Below are 16638 nucleotides of genomic sequence, written 5' to 3' on the forward strand. Positions count from 1 at the left end.
CCCTAAAAATGCACTTTGATTATTTTTATTCCGCGAAGCCGGTGCCAACAATGGAGCGTTTCAAATTTCTCTCGAAATTTGCGTTTTTGCATAAAACGGACGCGGGGCGGCGCGTGCGACACATTAAAACATGGCGTCACCAAGCGATCGCGTTTTGGCGGGACTTTTGACAGACCATAGATAAATTATATAGCAGATGGGTAAACATACAGATATATATAAAATATGTAAAGAATGTTATTAAATACTGCATGTACAAATTATGATTAATTATTATTAACATCTGAAGAGAAACTTGTATATAGTTATACATATGGTTTAAATAACACTGTTCTCTACAAAATCTATCTTCGGCAAGGGTAAAGTGAATATGTAATATACGGGTAAAGTGTAGGTTTACATATAATTATTGAAATATAAAAGTACAACGTAATTGTAACAACTTTGTCTATTAAAGATATTTTAAAAGTGAAATGAATGAAGTGAATGAAAAGTGTTTTATGGGGTGAATTTATAGCACGTTTTCTGTCAATTAATGTATGTTACATCCCATACAAAAATCAATCGTTTCAAATATAAAAGCATTAACCTCTATAAATCTCTCATATTTATAACCAATCACACTGTATAAAATTAAAAAGATTATTCATTTTATTGATTTTTTTATTTAAAAAAATATCAATTTATCTAACTCAATTTTATCATTATTTATGTTATGACACCTTTGTTTAACTAAAAGGTTTGTAAATACAGGGTGATTTGTTATACACTTATGATATATATTAAATTAGATGTAAATTTTTAAACTTTTAGGATAATTTCGTCTCTCGGTATATGTATACAACAAAATACTGTCCGTCTTTATGCCCAGACTGTTGTCACCCTACTATGCATTGTAACCAGAGCTCATTGTTGCAACGCGATTAATAAAAGCGATACAGTTTCCGTTTTTTCCACAAATTTAAATGGGGAGTCCATTCATTACAGCAGTCGGCCATTTGCATGGTCCCGGCAGAATATTTTATGACCTATGCGTAATCCGTATCGCGAATTGGAGAAAAATGCAATTATTTTGGAATTTTTTTTTGTAACAATGATTGTTTGATTGATGAAATTCTTATTACCTCATAGCTCTGGATGCATGTATATATAATAAAGTTCCACAAGATATAATAGACCTTCTGTTTTTAGTTTTAAATCTAATAAGAGTATATTATTAAATAAATCATATTAATAATAATTCAAGACTTTTCAGTTGATCGGAATGTGTGTCATATTAAAAATTGTTAAATTTCATTTAAAAGAGCAACTGTTAAATTTCTGGCCGCCCCTGCTCATCATCACCGTTCCTAGCCGGAGGTAGCTTAGCGTATTTGTAATGTTAAAATAATCGACGATTTAAAAGCGCATATAAATGTCTACATCAATATAGATATTTTGAATCTTAATGAATGATTGATAATGAAAACGATTAGTTTCAAGAGACCTTCTAGACTAAAAAGTCATTCGAAGAAACACACAGACACAATTAATTTTTATATATGTTTTATAAAAAGTTTAATTTTTCAGAAAAAACCTTTAAACCTTTTCACACCTATTACCAATTGACCGATATAAAGTGAACACTGCATACAAAGTTCGCGACGACAGGTAGTCAAAACATTGCAGATAGTTAACAATCGTTTATTTAAATGCAGTAATCAGTTTTATAAACGATTTTTCTTACAATATTTTTACTATCATATGTTATTATTCCTAAAACCATTCATATTGGATAGGGTGTACCTTATATTATTTGGCAAAAAATGAGCTGTAAATTTACACTTTTAAACCCTGTATATGGATCTTCTCTCACCGAGTCTGACTTTGTTATGGCCTCTTAACGGATCTGGATGCGTTTGGAGCTCTTCTAGCTTTAAGTTGAAGGATGCTATTATAAGGGTGCTTAATCTGTCTCAAGTTTCTATCTTATACACTTCTGGCTCTCGTCTCATGACGTTCAGAAGTGTTAACTGTTAATGATTTTAAGTGCGTTTTCACAAAAATATATTTATTTATTTAAAACTCTTTTTAATACATTTTATGTATAACGTCGAACTTAACGCCGAAGGCATTCTCTACCAGTTAACCGTTACACAAAAAACAAATAATAAAATAAACAATTAAAATCAAGTCGAGAGAGAATATTATCACATAACAAAACCTTATATAATTATACCAATGGGTACAAGTGTGCTATAATATATACATATACCATAATATATATTTAAATATCTACATATACTATTTATATACATATCAAGTTTTCGAACGGCTTTCGAACCTTCGCTTTAAATTCGTAACGATTCCTGATCATCTTAATATAAAGTTAATGATATCAAGCCCAGGGTATAACCTAGTAAATAAACTGAAACCAAATATGATAATAGGTTCAGTAAACTTTATACCAAAACTTAACTTAAAAATTAACTTAATACGAAAGGTATAAGGTATTCTTTCTCTATATTTCAAGTATTATTTTTATTTTATCTCAGCATCATCATGATCATATTGGCCGAAGGTCCTTCACTTCTTTACATAGACGTCCAATAGATTTCATTCATGTTCATGTTTCTTCTGTCGCCTTTAACACTTTTGTCGTCTATTTGCCTTGTGGGTGAACGACCTAAGCTGCGTTCTTCATAACTTATATAGAATTTCAATTAAGCATAGTTTAAAATTTATGTAGCGCTCATACTCCGTATGGCTGACCACTGCGCCCACAATACTTTTATGTCAAATCATTTTATCGCGTTCGAAATTCGAACGCCGATCAGAATTGTGATGTCATCATTGATGCGATAGTTAAAAATGGTTTTGGTCGTATAAATTATAAATGTTCTGTACATATGTAAATACACCTTCGATTACCTACAGCAATCACTATCCTAACCAAGAAACGGGAAGGAATGTATGTTTAGCTGGTAACTAACCACCGCCTACTAAACACGTATATGTGGATTTAAAAAAATGTGCATATATCTAAAATCTGTTTGCTTGAAGACATTTATCTTAAAGATCACTCAAGTATTATTAATTTTTATTTACTGTAGTTGTACCATTTTTAACAGGTGATTTAAAAAAATATATATATAGATATCATTATAATAATCTGTGTTAACATTACAGATAAAATGCTTATCAAAATGACAGAATGCGAAAAGAAAAACAGTTCACAATGACGTTTCACGTCGGTTTGTCAGGCCACGAATGTTTCTTTGAGTCGGTGAAAGACGAGATGACGCAGGCGGCGCCCATACCCTCGGTCCCCGTCCAGCTGTACGGGGACCTGGTGAAGCCCGTCAGCAGCGTCGTACCGCTTCCATCACTCCAGGTACACCAGGTCCTTAGACATTCGTTCAAATCTACACTTTGGATCATTTATAGCATGGTTGCACAGACTTATTAAGACTAGGGGCCACAGGCAAATTATGAACTGATGGCGGGCCGGCCGCCAGAAGTATAGATAATTAAAGACAATAAAGAATTGATAATAATTAGAATTCAATATTTTTGTTATGTACGAGAGTATTATTTTTGCTGTCGGCGGGCCACCAGTATTCGACCGGCGGGCCGCGGTCTGTGCATCCATGATTTACACTATTTATTACATCAATGATTATATACAAGCACATAAACGGCTCTAGACGAGTAAAGTTACGATTATTTAATTGTATTTTTTATTTTTTTACAGTATAATTATAGGTTTACACTGTAAAATATTTCATGGAATCAGGCGTTACCTCGAGGAAGTCCATCCTAAGTATGAAAAGGACCAATATTTAGCCACTTCCGCACATGCAGTGGTAGTCGTGCAATGAAATGCACCGCCCGCCAACCCGCTGATAAATGCGTATGCGGCAAACAATGCGAATCACACAACCGCCACCACCAAATTACTCAACATGTGTTTCACCCCTCCACGGGGCATCTCCAGGAGTTAACGGTGGACGGTGCATTTCATTGCACGACTACCACTGCATGCGCGGAAGTGGCTAAATATTGGTCCTTTTCTTACCTACACTGTAAAAGTTTTTAAATGTCCCTTCCTAGTAATGGAAAGGGATTTTAAAAGGATACAAAAAATGTTTCAAATAATTTTAATTAATTTCCACACTCATCTATCGTCATTTTTAATGTCTTTCATTCTTGACAATCATTTCCTTCGCCTACTCTGTTCTCTCGTTCGTTTAAAATTAGAAGTATTCAACAACTTAAATGAAATTAAACACTTTTACATGAATAAATGAGGAGATCCGTAGAAGAATTAATACCACTGAAGTAGCTCTAAGAATTGCTCATCTGAAGTGAGAGTAAGCGGGAGCACGTTGATTGTGCAACTGATAGAAGTTGGGACAGAAAGTTTCTGAAGTGGCGATCACGAGCATAGGCTACCCACTAGATGAACTAACCCATTATCTTGTTACCTATGTCAGGACATGATGATATTTGTAGTTGCATTTAGATACGCTATATTCAGCTAAGTTCTTTCGGCACGTCGATACCAAATAAGAGCATGAAACATTTCCAATCAGGTAATAAAACTCTCTTTGGTAGAGATGTTTTTGGGTTACAACATCGGAAATTTTCACTCTCTTCCGGTGTCCACTATCCACGTAGTTTATTCATCATTTAATCCAGGCTGCATTATGGAACTAGTTTCCTGTAAGGCTAAAACTCTACTAGCTTTCAAAAGGCTAGTAAAATCTCCCTGCTTGTCAGTGTAGTATTTTGTATACTTCTATGACAAGCAAAAACGTATACTTCTGCTAACAATAGACTTGTGTACATATTATATTATTACGAAATAAATTATGTTGTTATTTTTACTGTGATGTTCTAGATTTGAAATTCTTCATGATACACCTGATAAGTAGTTGAAGTCATGAGACAATTTGAGATTAAAGCCGGCGCATTTTACATCCGATATTGCCACACACCTTTTGGCTGTGGAATGCTTTACCGGTTACTAAAAAATCTCTTAGAAGATAGAGTACATATGTAAGAATTCATATCAAGAATATCAACAAAGTTTTCGTTCACCAGCGATGTGAATCTCCGTCCTTACTGGAAGATCTATCTTCAGTCGATCATCTTATAATCACGAAGCGGCTGCGCATCAAAAGCGTGCTGTTCCTCAGAGGGAAGAAGAACAGGTTCTTCGTGAGAACACCCGACCGCAACCTGGTGTATACGGTGGAAGAGGAGAATAGGTATGTACTTAACAGCTTTTTTGTAACGTTGTTCATCTCTAGTAGGATAAGTCTCTCTTATAAAGGTTATGGAACTCTTAATGAAATTTCAGTTAAACAGAAGTCGTAAATATCAAAATAACACTCTTTTTCGAATTTACGAAGATTTTCCAAAACTACGTTGTATTCTAAGTTGTTTCAATGAAACTCTTTTCAAAGATAAAAACTGGAGCAAACTTAAAACCTTTTTATATTGCCTTTATTATATATATTTAATAATAAATTAATCATAATTTTAAATAGGAAACAGTGAAAAAAATTATATATATTTATTGTTTAACCCCCTCTTTTAAACAAATAGAAACAAATCATTAAAACTAACTTACCGTATTTTTTTCTATTGGCCCCGCTATTGGAGGCCTCTAGTACCACTACATTTGAGCAAGACTGGGTCGTTTTTTGTCTTATTAATTTTTTCACTGTCTTTTTTTATTTTCATTCTCTACTGTCATTCTTCATATAATATATCGTTCCATTCTATCTCTTTCGTTTTAATTATCGTTTATACACCGCCTTCTTATTTCTTTATTTTACAATTCTGTTAACATTATTTCACAATTTTATTGACAGTTTTATGCTTACTCTATTACTATGTTTTACTTATTTATTTTTGAAACATGTTTAACTATTACTTTACAAAAATCTAGAAGGAATTCTCTACTTTTGGCATCTTCTAACATGTAGGCGATGTTTCCCTCATTTATTTTTATGCCCAACCGGCATTAGGTGTCCATTTAGAGTCCTTCGAATGCGGGGCAGACGGCTGCCAGGTGGAGCACAGTGTGGTTTACGCCCGATTCACAGAAACACGAGGAATCCTCCTTCAGCTTATATAAGTGAAGGTATTCGGATAATCCCCCGTTCTCCATGAAGAGCTGGACCAAGACCGCATTCACATCGACTCTGCGGAGCACGCGGTAGGCTGAAATGGCGTCTGGAAAAAACTCGCGCGTTGATGACGCCGTCGTACCTCGCATATACCTATACCTATTACATTCGTTAAGCGTTCCCAGCCTAAGCTGTCTCTTGACGAATGAGATGGGGCATTTCTCATAGTCCAGTCTTCTTTTGCACTTCAGAGCCGTCCCTGGCGTCCCTGGCCAGTTAATCCAACCTGATCGTATTTCAAACGCATTATCATACTTGTTCAATTAATGAATCTTCCATATTCGTGTATACAGTAAACACAAGGGAGGAATTGAGATTATAAAGTTTCTTTTGTTGTATATTGTATTAAATTATACTGCAGCTGGTGGGTAGGATACTTCTGCTACGGGCTACGGCCGCTACAGCTGCGCGTCACTAACAGCCTGGGGCTGGAAGTGCTGCGTGTGTTACGACCTTACGCCTGCACGCCTCGCGTTCTACCGTGCCAGCTGCAGAGTCTACAGGTGCAGTCTCCACCTGGACATCTTATCGGCACCATAGAGCAGCAGTGGGCCGCTATGCGCCCGGTCTACCTCATCCGTGACGACTCTGGTGGGGAGCTCTTTTGGATACGCGGTCAGTATACTAAACCTGTGGACCTGTTATCCACTGTACGTCTTTTTTTTAACCATACTGCGTGTTAACGAGGAGATCCACAGAAGAACAGCGCTTCGCCCGTGCAACCGATGGGCGTTGGGGTCGAAAGGATCTCGAGTGGTGACCACAAGCCGGTAGACACGGCCTGGGTGATCCTCTTCTAGGTAGACTGACGACATAATTTGCCATCGCAGGAAGTCTCTGGATGCCGGCAGCACAGGTTCGAATTTTAAGGCGATCTTTGAGGGAGATTACAGATAACGTGCAAGTCTGCACAGGGCACAGTAAAATCAGTCGAGACAACAGCCATGTGCTGATTTGGGATTGTTCTAATCTAATCCACGGACGTGCTCACCATAGAACCTGACAAAAAATAATAGATTAGAGAAAAAGTTCCTTTTGTTTTAATATAATATATTGTATAAAAAATAATGCATGTGCGGTCAAAGGCCGATGAACTTAATATCTAGGTCGTGACGACGCGCGAAGCAAATATTAAATCAAAATGCATGTACTTTGTACACATAAGAACCATTTTTTTTTTCAAAGCTATTTACATTTAGTAAAAAGCACGAGATGTTTTCTTCTCTGGGTCATAATCATGCGGATTTAGAGAACGAAAGAAAGGAGTTTTTCTTTATTTTATTAAATTATCAAACTGTAAAGTCGCAATAAAAATTTATTGGTCGCTAGCTCTCTTCATGCATCATAACAGACTACTGCTATTCATTTTATTTGATGCTGTTTGTGAATGTCACGCGGAACATCTCTGACATTCGTTACAGATGTTTGATCTCGCCAAAATCATTCGTTATTATACACTAATCCTTGCGCAGGACCTCTGATGACGCTAAGTTTGTTCCGGGACGTGGAGTTCCCCATCAGACGTTGCGATGGCTCGCCGGTGGGCAGCAGCTGTAAGCGCTGGCAGGGCATCATGCACGCGCTGTTCCTCGCGCCTATTACGGATAGGTCTGTATTTCAATAGAAGGACTAGGACATTTTTATGGACCTTGCTATTGAGGGCCGCTCGTTCCCCTACGTTATTTATTGGAAAGGGATGTTTTTTTTTATTTCCATACTCTACAGTCATTATTTATGCGATCTATCTTTCTTTTTCTTACCTTCTACAATTTCTATCTTTCTTTTACTTACTAAATACCGGCGCTTTCTTCCTCGTTTATGGCCAAATCTTTCACCACGCAGGCCGTACGATTGTGGAATGATTTACCGCTGAATATAAGACGTGCTAACTCACTACCTATTTTCAAGAAAAAGGTTAAGAACCATTTACTAGACCTATAATTATCTATCTCTTAGTTCATTTCTTTTTCTTCTTGCTTCTTTCTGAGGCAAGTGCCTGCGAACCGATACTGATCGAAGTCAGTTAGATGTTTTTATTTATTATTATATCTATAATATGTATTAAACCTTTTTTATTATAAGTATATATGTTATATATGTATGTTTAAGTATGTATGTCTATGTATATTTATGTTCATTTGTTCGTGAATATGTATTTTTTGTACACGTAAACTACCCTTTATAAGTACTTTTATCTATTCAATACTATGGTTGGCTGTAAGAGATTGTCTTGTGTGATAAAACGGCCTATTGTACTCTTCTGTATATTATTATAAAACTTATTAAATGTATCTTATTGTGTACAATAAAGAATGTTAAATAAATAAATAAATAACTACCGTTCATTCACCGCCTCACTTCCTTCGCCTTATTTCTTAATATCACAGGTTTTGTTTATCACATTATTTTACTTTATCTTATATTCTATTTTACATTTTATAATTTTTTATTTTTTTCATATATCACAGTAGAGTTAGAGCATTAAGGTCCCCGATAGGTGGACTAACAAAATAGTCAGACCCACAGGAGTTCGTTGGATACCGTCAGCAAAAAACAGCATTCGATCATATCTATTTATGTTTGTTGTTGTTGTTTAAGAATTCTCTTAATAACTTTGCAGGTTCACTGTGGCGTTCGAGAGAAATCTATCCGTGGAAGAGAAGGCTTTACTCCTGGCTGCGACGCTGCTCATAGACTACATGTACTACGACGTTTGATATCTGAATACAATTTATGTTATCTACGTATCTTTCATTGCACCTTATATTTAATGGTTTCTTTTAGTGTGCTATAACAGAAATAATATCAGAGATGTTAATATGCTGACATCGGGCTTTTAAAAATAATAGTCACTCTATTTCATCCATATAAAAACAATTTAAAATCATTAAAAATTGTTATCGAAATTATTGAATACAAAAAATAATAGTTAATCGACATAAAATACCTTTATTTAAATAAAACTAAAGATTGTGATGTGACACATGTTTCAAATACAATATTAAGACATATTTTAGTTATATATATTATATATAAATAGGTATCGACTGAGGAATGACTAGGTGTGGATGGAAATCACTTCCGTCAAGCTGTTGTTTAAATTCAGCAAAAAATACTAGAAATTGTGGGGATGAGCGACCAATCTTCTAGCAGGAGAAAGAAATACACAAGCATTATATATATATATATATATATATATATATATACACAAGTCTACTTAGATAGTATTGGTTATTCTGAGGCGGACAATGGAGCTGTGATCTCGAAACGTCGTGCTAGCACAGCGAATGCTTCACGTGTGTTACGGATTCGAAACGTGGCCGCTTACGGTATGCCTTACAAGAACGCTCAAAGTCACTCAGGGATCTATGGTAAGAGTTATGTCCGGAATTTTGCTGTGAGATCGAATCACAAATTAGAAGAACCAAGGTCTACAATGTAGGTCTAAAAATTTCACGTCTGAAATGGCAGTGTGCGGGGCTCGAAAAGGTTCTCGAGTGGCGACCATGAACCGATAGATGCAGCGTGGTTAGGCCCTCAGATGAACAGACGACATAATTAAAGTTCCGGGAACTCGCTGGATGTAGACAGCGCATGGCCGATCATTCTGTCGATCTTTAAGGCAGGCCTATGTCTTGCTTTGAAAAAAGTTTTGTTAAACAAAAACTTGTCTAAAAATTTATTAATAATATGTTAAGTAAGAAAAAGACTAATATTTAGCCACTTCCGCACATGCAGTAGTAGTCGTGCAACAAACAAACCTATTAGTGCCAAACACAGGGACTCTGTGTTCGGCACTAATCGGTGTAACATAGCTCCTGAAGATGCCCCGTGGAGGGGTGAAACACGTGTTGAGTAATTTGGCGGTGGCGGTTTTGTGATTCGCATTGTTTGTCACATACGCATTTAACAGCGGGCTGGCGGGCGGTGCACTTTGTTGCACGACTACCACTGCATGTGCGGAAGTGGCTAAATATTGGTCCTTTTCTTACTTAGGATGGACTTCCGCGAGGTAACGCCTGATTCCATTAAATAAAAGTATTTTGTATGTGACCACAAATAAAACCCGTCTGAGTTTGTTTTGAGCTCTTCATATAACACAGCGCATTCGCAACCATCGTAGTTTCGACTTGAAGAATGCCTCTATAGAAAAGCATAATTTGATTCCACCTTTATCCACTTGGACTTTGGCATTTTTTCTAAACCTAATAAAGTAGTCGCTATTAATGAACCGAAGAAGATAATAATATGAACAAATAAATGAAAGAAGCGATCCTTTACCCGCAGTAGCGTAAAAGAAAGAATTCCATATAAACCTGCCCCCCCCCCTCCCCCAATAGTAGAGTATCTTGAACGTCTAGATTTCCTATTGAATTAAAAAAGTTAGAATGAGAGGCTAGTTGATAGCAAAATTGTAATTATACAATTTTGAAGCAGATGCACAAAGAATTTAATATCTCTAGTGCATGGATGCACAGACCGCGGCCTGTCGGTCGAATACTGGTGGCCCGCCGACATCAAAAATAATACTCTCGTACATTCGAAAAATATTGAATTCTATTCCAGAATAAAACCAAAAAAAATTAATTACCTATACTTCTGGCGGCCGGCCCGCCATCAGTTCATGATTTGCCCGAGTGGCCCCTAGTCTTAATAAGTCTGTGCAACCATGCTCTAGTGTTCATCATACTCAAAATTGAAGTCGAATGATTAATTCAAAAGTAATGATAATTTCGAACACGTAGTGACACAATTCATAATATTAAACTTGACATTAATATTAAAAACTATCAAATTGGTACCTTAAAAATATTCTCCTAATGAAGTATATATAATTCTTAAGTATAAATATAAAATAAAAGGTTAAACATACTAATAACTAGGCAACCGACCAAGTTTAGTTTCGGTCCTATTGGGCGCCCTTGTGTCGGAATGCTAAGTTGGTGTTATCGACGAGTGATATCCTAAGCCAAGATCGATTTGTGAGGAATCTTGAGACTAGTGTGAATATATATATGTATATATATATATATATATATAGTGAATATGGAGCGTTCACCTACAGATCTGAGAGATCGGCAGCCTCTCAATCTGCTGTAGCAGTCCTCGCTGAGGGTCATCCAAGAGCCCTCGTGTCTCGCGGCTTTAAAAAAAGGTCTTAGACTAGACGCCTTCTGCGCCCTAACACTTCGAAACCGTAGAACCTGCAAATACGGTTAGCAGTGAAACTGGACAAAAATAGTTAACATACTACCAAAAAATAAATTTAACTTAGTACTGTGTTCTAGTCGGTATGTCTTGAACAATTTTGTAAATTTATATGTAAAATGTACTTCGATATAACGCAAAACCACATGCATTCTATAGTTTATATACCTTTACTTTATGTTAACATATAGGCCTAGATTTAAATAAGTAACTAGTTTAGTACGTTAACATATTTTTTCACTCTACATTATGACATATAAACTTTAAAACATTTTTTTTATAAATTATCGGATTTCTCTTTGTAACAGAACTTATGACTAGACTAGGTATAATTCTTTGCAAATATGAGCAGTGAACAATGGTGGTAGCCCAGTGGTAGAGGATTGAGAATTGCAATCGTAGATCGCAGTTTCGATTTCCAGTTACAATCTTATGTAATTCACAATTTGAGCATTAATTGCCATTGCCACAGCTCACAAATAAGCTTCCAGAGGATGGGCAGCAGCGTCCTCTGAGTACCATAATACCACACTGTGATCACCATTCCGCTTTCAAGCATGGCAATTATTAGATATATATGTAAAAGGTATGCCTTGAAGTAGGTGTATTTAGACGGAAGCGACTATTGGAAACACGCTATGTATGTTCTAGTTTTATGTATATAAATTAATTGAACCCAAACTCAGATTGTACATAATAACGATAAACTATTTTATTATTTTTAAATATTCCGCATTCTTACCGACCTAAATAGTCCGATGTAAAAGAAAACTTCAACTGGTAAGTGAATCGTAACATAAAAAGTAAAAATATATTCGCAAGCCAAACGACATAAAGTAATAATTTCGCGACGCTCACAAAATTTCGTGTTTTATATTCATCATTTTAACAATACACACGTACATGTGTATAATTCACTTTTTTTTTCATCGAATAACGTCAATTCCCTTAAAAATTAATGTCCTGCACGCGCCACCCCTATTTGCATTGTATTTAAAAAGTTTTTTTCACTCCGGCAGATGTCCGTCGTAAATGGCGCGAAATTTTGACAGAACGCGTAATTTTGGCGCGCAACAATGACGTAAATATGGCGCGCGTTGTGACGAAAAAAAAATTGCAGATATTTGCGATTTATCCGAACCCTTTTCCAAAGGATTGAATTCAATTACATTTTCGTAGCGAAGATAAAAAACATGCAATAAAGGGGTTGTTTTTTTACAGATTTCTGGAAAAACAACATCGAGGGTGAAAGTTTATGTAGGTCAGTGGCTGCGATACGGATTTAGTTTTTTTTTTTTTTTTAAATAAAGCTATGGCGTGCGCCTGTCACGTGCCTAGCGAAAGCAAGGGTTTAAAAATAATCAACAAAAGCTTTCTGGGAAATAATTATTTTTTGCCGTTGCGAAAGTTTTTTTTTTAAACTTTTTTACTAAAAAAAGCTACCGATTTTTTTTAACTTAGCAAGTTTCACGGAGAGATGTCAAGGATAAAAACGTATGAGATGATTGATTCCGTATTGTAATACTTATTGCACATTTTACAATATATTTTTATTATTATAGTAATAACTAAAGTAGGTGAAATAGCCCAGCGGATTGGCAAGTTGAAATGGCAATAAAAAGGCTATATATAGATTACAGGATTGATGACCACTGGGGCCTTCAGGTTCTGAAGTCGAGATCACAAACCGACAAGCGTAACGTAGACTGGTCAGCCCATAAAGTGGACAAACAACCTTGTTCCAACCAGTATCATATTGGGGACCTATTATAATACTGTATAAAATAAATTACATAATATTAATTTTTCAGTATTATTTGATTATAAATTTAACGTAGGCCTCCACAGTCTTGGGCGGTGACGATTCAGTTGCTGCAGTCATAATCATGATGTAATCCATCCTTATTTGTGACGAAGGTTGTAGCTTCTTCAAGGAAAGGCTCCAGTTTTTAGCAACCAACTCCACCCTCGCCTTCCCGTGATGTAACCTGTTCAGTTGAGTATCTACATGGATAATTGAGAGAAAATAAACTAAACCCCAAAATTAGGATTAACAAACAGAGAAAGATCAGAGATTTTGAGAGCGAACTATGGCCTAATTATGCCACAAAGAGAATAAGATAATTATACACAAAAGGCCTAAAGTTTTAAGGACTTTCAGAAAGGGGAAATGTCATTTATGGTTGGTAGCGCATTAAACAACATAACAGTTAATTGTAGCACCAAAAATCAAGATTAGGAACAGTAGTTCTCACTCACGAGGCAAGCAGGTGAGTAATTTTGATCAAATTAATTGTCATTAGATATTGACCGCAAAAAACGTCTTGATCGGGGTGACTTGTACGCGATCATCTGTTGTATAAAGTAGAAAGTTTCATATACTAAAATTTCCGTAATTTGATTAATATCCTAGTATTGAATACGGATAGAGTATTCGTAATAAAAAAATTGGAAAGTGTAATGTGATAAAATTTCCATATTCTGATTATTGTTCACTAAAGTATCAAAATAATTAATTATAAAGACGCTGTGCAAGTACCAAATATCTTTACGTATATTCATATAAATGTTCCTAAAACGTAATTCCATAAAATTGTCAATAAATAAATCACACAATAACAACCCCTGTAAGGTCGTGGAGCGCACAAAAATACTCTTAATTAAAGATTATGTCCGCGTCAACTGTCGGCTTTAGACTAATCTATGTTTAAAAAAAACTTTTTTTTTTGATCACCAAAAATTCCCCATTTCGTGTAAAAGTTAGACATCCATTAAAAATCTCGTCATAGGGTCGCGTCTATTGTACTTGGCATCTGTCAAACGAATTTAGTTTGGGGGGAAAATGTTAAAAAATGGGTTAAATGTTTAAAAAAAAAAAGGAAACGATGGCAACATTGAAATATACACTAGGGTTAAATCATCGTGACGGAGTGTCAACACGCGTTTCGCTTAACCTTTGCCGCCATTCAGTTTTGCTACGGCTTGTAAATGTTTTATGAACTATTCAATTTCACACGGATATCTTATAGCACAATTTATAAACTTTTAATGTAACGTATGTTTGTATGTTATCTGTAGATGAACGAATGTTATCGACATAGTTCAGCGGATTGATAATTTTCGGAAAAAAAGCCCATAGAACAAACGGCCGCTGAGGCCTTGAGCGAAGACAATGTCCTAGCAAGTGTAGCATAGGACGTTGTCTAGAAAATTCTAGATGCAGGCTGCTTGCAACCGGTCTTATTGAAAATTTATGAAGGAAGCCTTTGTTCAGTTATAAACAGCCTTCAATAATGATATCGATCCATCTATACACCGTTAGAATATTCACTAAATTCTAATTTTGAAAAATGACTTGAAAACTATTTAATTTATCTTTAAATAGATGGCTCTGTCATCAGGTTATATCCTAATTATTTTAGTGATATTATGTCCATTTTAATACAGAAATTGAGAAATTAATTTCCAAGCTCTATTGTCATTTAATATATGTGAACTCTTTAAAAAGTCTCAACAGTTTTCACATAATGAACATTTTAAATGTCATCACATAGGCGAAGGAGACAACTGTGAGAAAGCCTATTTCCACGAGAGCGCCCTCTATGTCCTGCCACCTAAAGCGCGCGTAATTTTTAAATGTCATTTAGGCAGCAGTCTCAGTTCGTTCCAAAAAAATAATCCTCCCTCAAAGAATTCCAATAAGAACAGTAAGAAGTGATCCCTATCCAGTATCTTCCTAGAATCTTAATAAGTTCGTCTATCGATATTGTAGGCGAATGTTCCACGTTGACGGTCTGTGATTTCTATTCCGGAACTAAAAGAATGTGTGGAATTCTTTCAATGGCTGGTATGTCTTGAGGTGGTAACAACACGAAGTCCAAAGTAGATATGAGTATATTCTTTCGAGCTTCGCCCGTATATATATCGACATAAATGTAACAATTTTATTTCTGTGGAATTGACTGATTTCGATATGCCGCTAACGATGATATAATGTTGTAGCTGCAAAAGTTTTAACGTTTTGCAAATATTTTTTAATGTATTAAGTATATGAAAATAAAATTATTTTCAATTGATCTAGTTAATATATATAGAATCTGTTTCAATAGGTTGAAATTAATGCGAGAATCAAAATATAGATAGTTTATATTATAATTTTTTTTAAATATTGATGTCAATTAAAAATATGTTCCTAAAAGGTAGTAACTCTAAGAATAATTAGTTCTAACACATTGATTCACTTATTTACATGCACTTTGTATCATTTGTTTAAAAGCTAGCGATACCGGAAATAAGTGGGGCAACCTTTTGTAAAAGCGTATACTTTGTAAGAAATTGCTTGTTTACTAGTAATTAATAGCTTGATGAATTTCGCTACTCTTTAGCCAACCGTTCTTGTTGAAAATATGGTCGGATTGTTTATTACAGTTGAAGCCAACCCCTATCATACTAGATAGAAGCGTTGCTGAAGCTTCTTCCACCATTTCTCTCAGTGTTAACACTCGGAAGCGGTAGTAGATATTAGCCAGCCATTAGCAACTGAGCGAGTTTATGTTTAGCCTTCTCAGCCGCCTTTATGTTGAACTGGTGAGCGGGTATTATAGATGTGACATCCCAAGCAGAGGTTCCAGTGTAGGGAGCCATGACCCTAGTCACTCCATGGAGAGTTTACCGACGCGATGTAAAAGTTTGGTGACCGTCCAGTCTGGTAAATAAGTAATATTAAAGTGGTCTTAGAATAGGCGCTGTCTGCGCACGCATACCCCGGGACGGGCTATCCAAAAAAAAAGATAGCACGGCGCGAGGGAAGACCGCGTGGCGATCCCTGACCGGGAGATACCGCGGTCCTCCGTATAGCGAAGAGGGCCACCACCAGGAGGGGGGTTTTAGTGGGTAGGAATCCCACATACCCCTGTCCTCCCCCCAGAGGCGGGGCATCTTGAACACCGGAAGATTTCCCCGAATCCAAAAAAAAAGGCGCTCTCTACGCCCTGCCACCCTAAACCTGCAGAACCTACAAATGCCACTTAGGCAACAGCAACAGTCCGGTTCAAAAAATCAATAAAGTCAAGCCTTATTAATCTGTAATCAATATAATTTAAAATGACTATTTTCTAAACTATATATATAGATGACAATTGTTCCCCTGTTATTCGCCCGTATCATTACACACATGATGATTGGATTGATTGAAAATTTGGACGTACCAATAAATTTTGTTTAATGTTCAGTACCCAAACGTTTTATTAGG

The 16638-nt window shown here is 35.9% G+C and overlaps 1 protein-coding gene across 1 annotated transcript; it reads left to right on the top strand.

Annotated features, from left to right (window-relative positions):
• Positions 1–3217: 3217 nt before the first annotated feature.
• LOC137925140 (phospholipid scramblase 2-like) lies at positions 3218–8896 on the top strand. Its single transcript, XM_068768523.1, has 5 exons — positions 3218–3373; positions 5086–5252; positions 6541–6794; positions 7652–7787; positions 8800–8896. Exons 1-5 carry the CDS (start codon positions 3218–3220, stop codon positions 8894–8896), a joined length of 810 nt encoding a protein of 269 aa, XP_068624624.1.
• Positions 8897–16638: the final 7742 nt, after the last annotated feature.

This window comes from Battus philenor, unplaced genomic scaffold, assembly GCF_028537555.1.
Source record: "Battus philenor isolate CCGP_79_NKW_IND1 unplaced genomic scaffold, ilBatPhil1.0.hap1 SCAF_26, whole genome shotgun sequence".
In the NCBI taxonomy this organism is placed as follows: domain Eukaryota; kingdom Metazoa; phylum Arthropoda; class Insecta; order Lepidoptera; family Papilionidae; genus Battus; species Battus philenor.

Excerpts from the sequence above, each read along its gene's own strand:
- LOC137925140 (XM_068768523.1), top strand. The coding sequence starts at position 3,218 with ATGACGTTTCACGTCGGTTTGTCAGGCCACGAATGTTTCTTTGAGTCG. Across the intron at positions 6,795-7,651 it reads GGAGCTCTTTTGGATACGCG|GACCTCTGATGACGCTAAGT; the intron begins GTCAGTATACTA and ends ATCCTTGCGCAG. Across the intron at positions 7,788-8,799 it reads CTCGCGCCTATTACGGATAG|GTTCACTGTGGCGTTCGAGA; the intron begins GTCTGTATTTCA and ends ATAACTTTGCAG.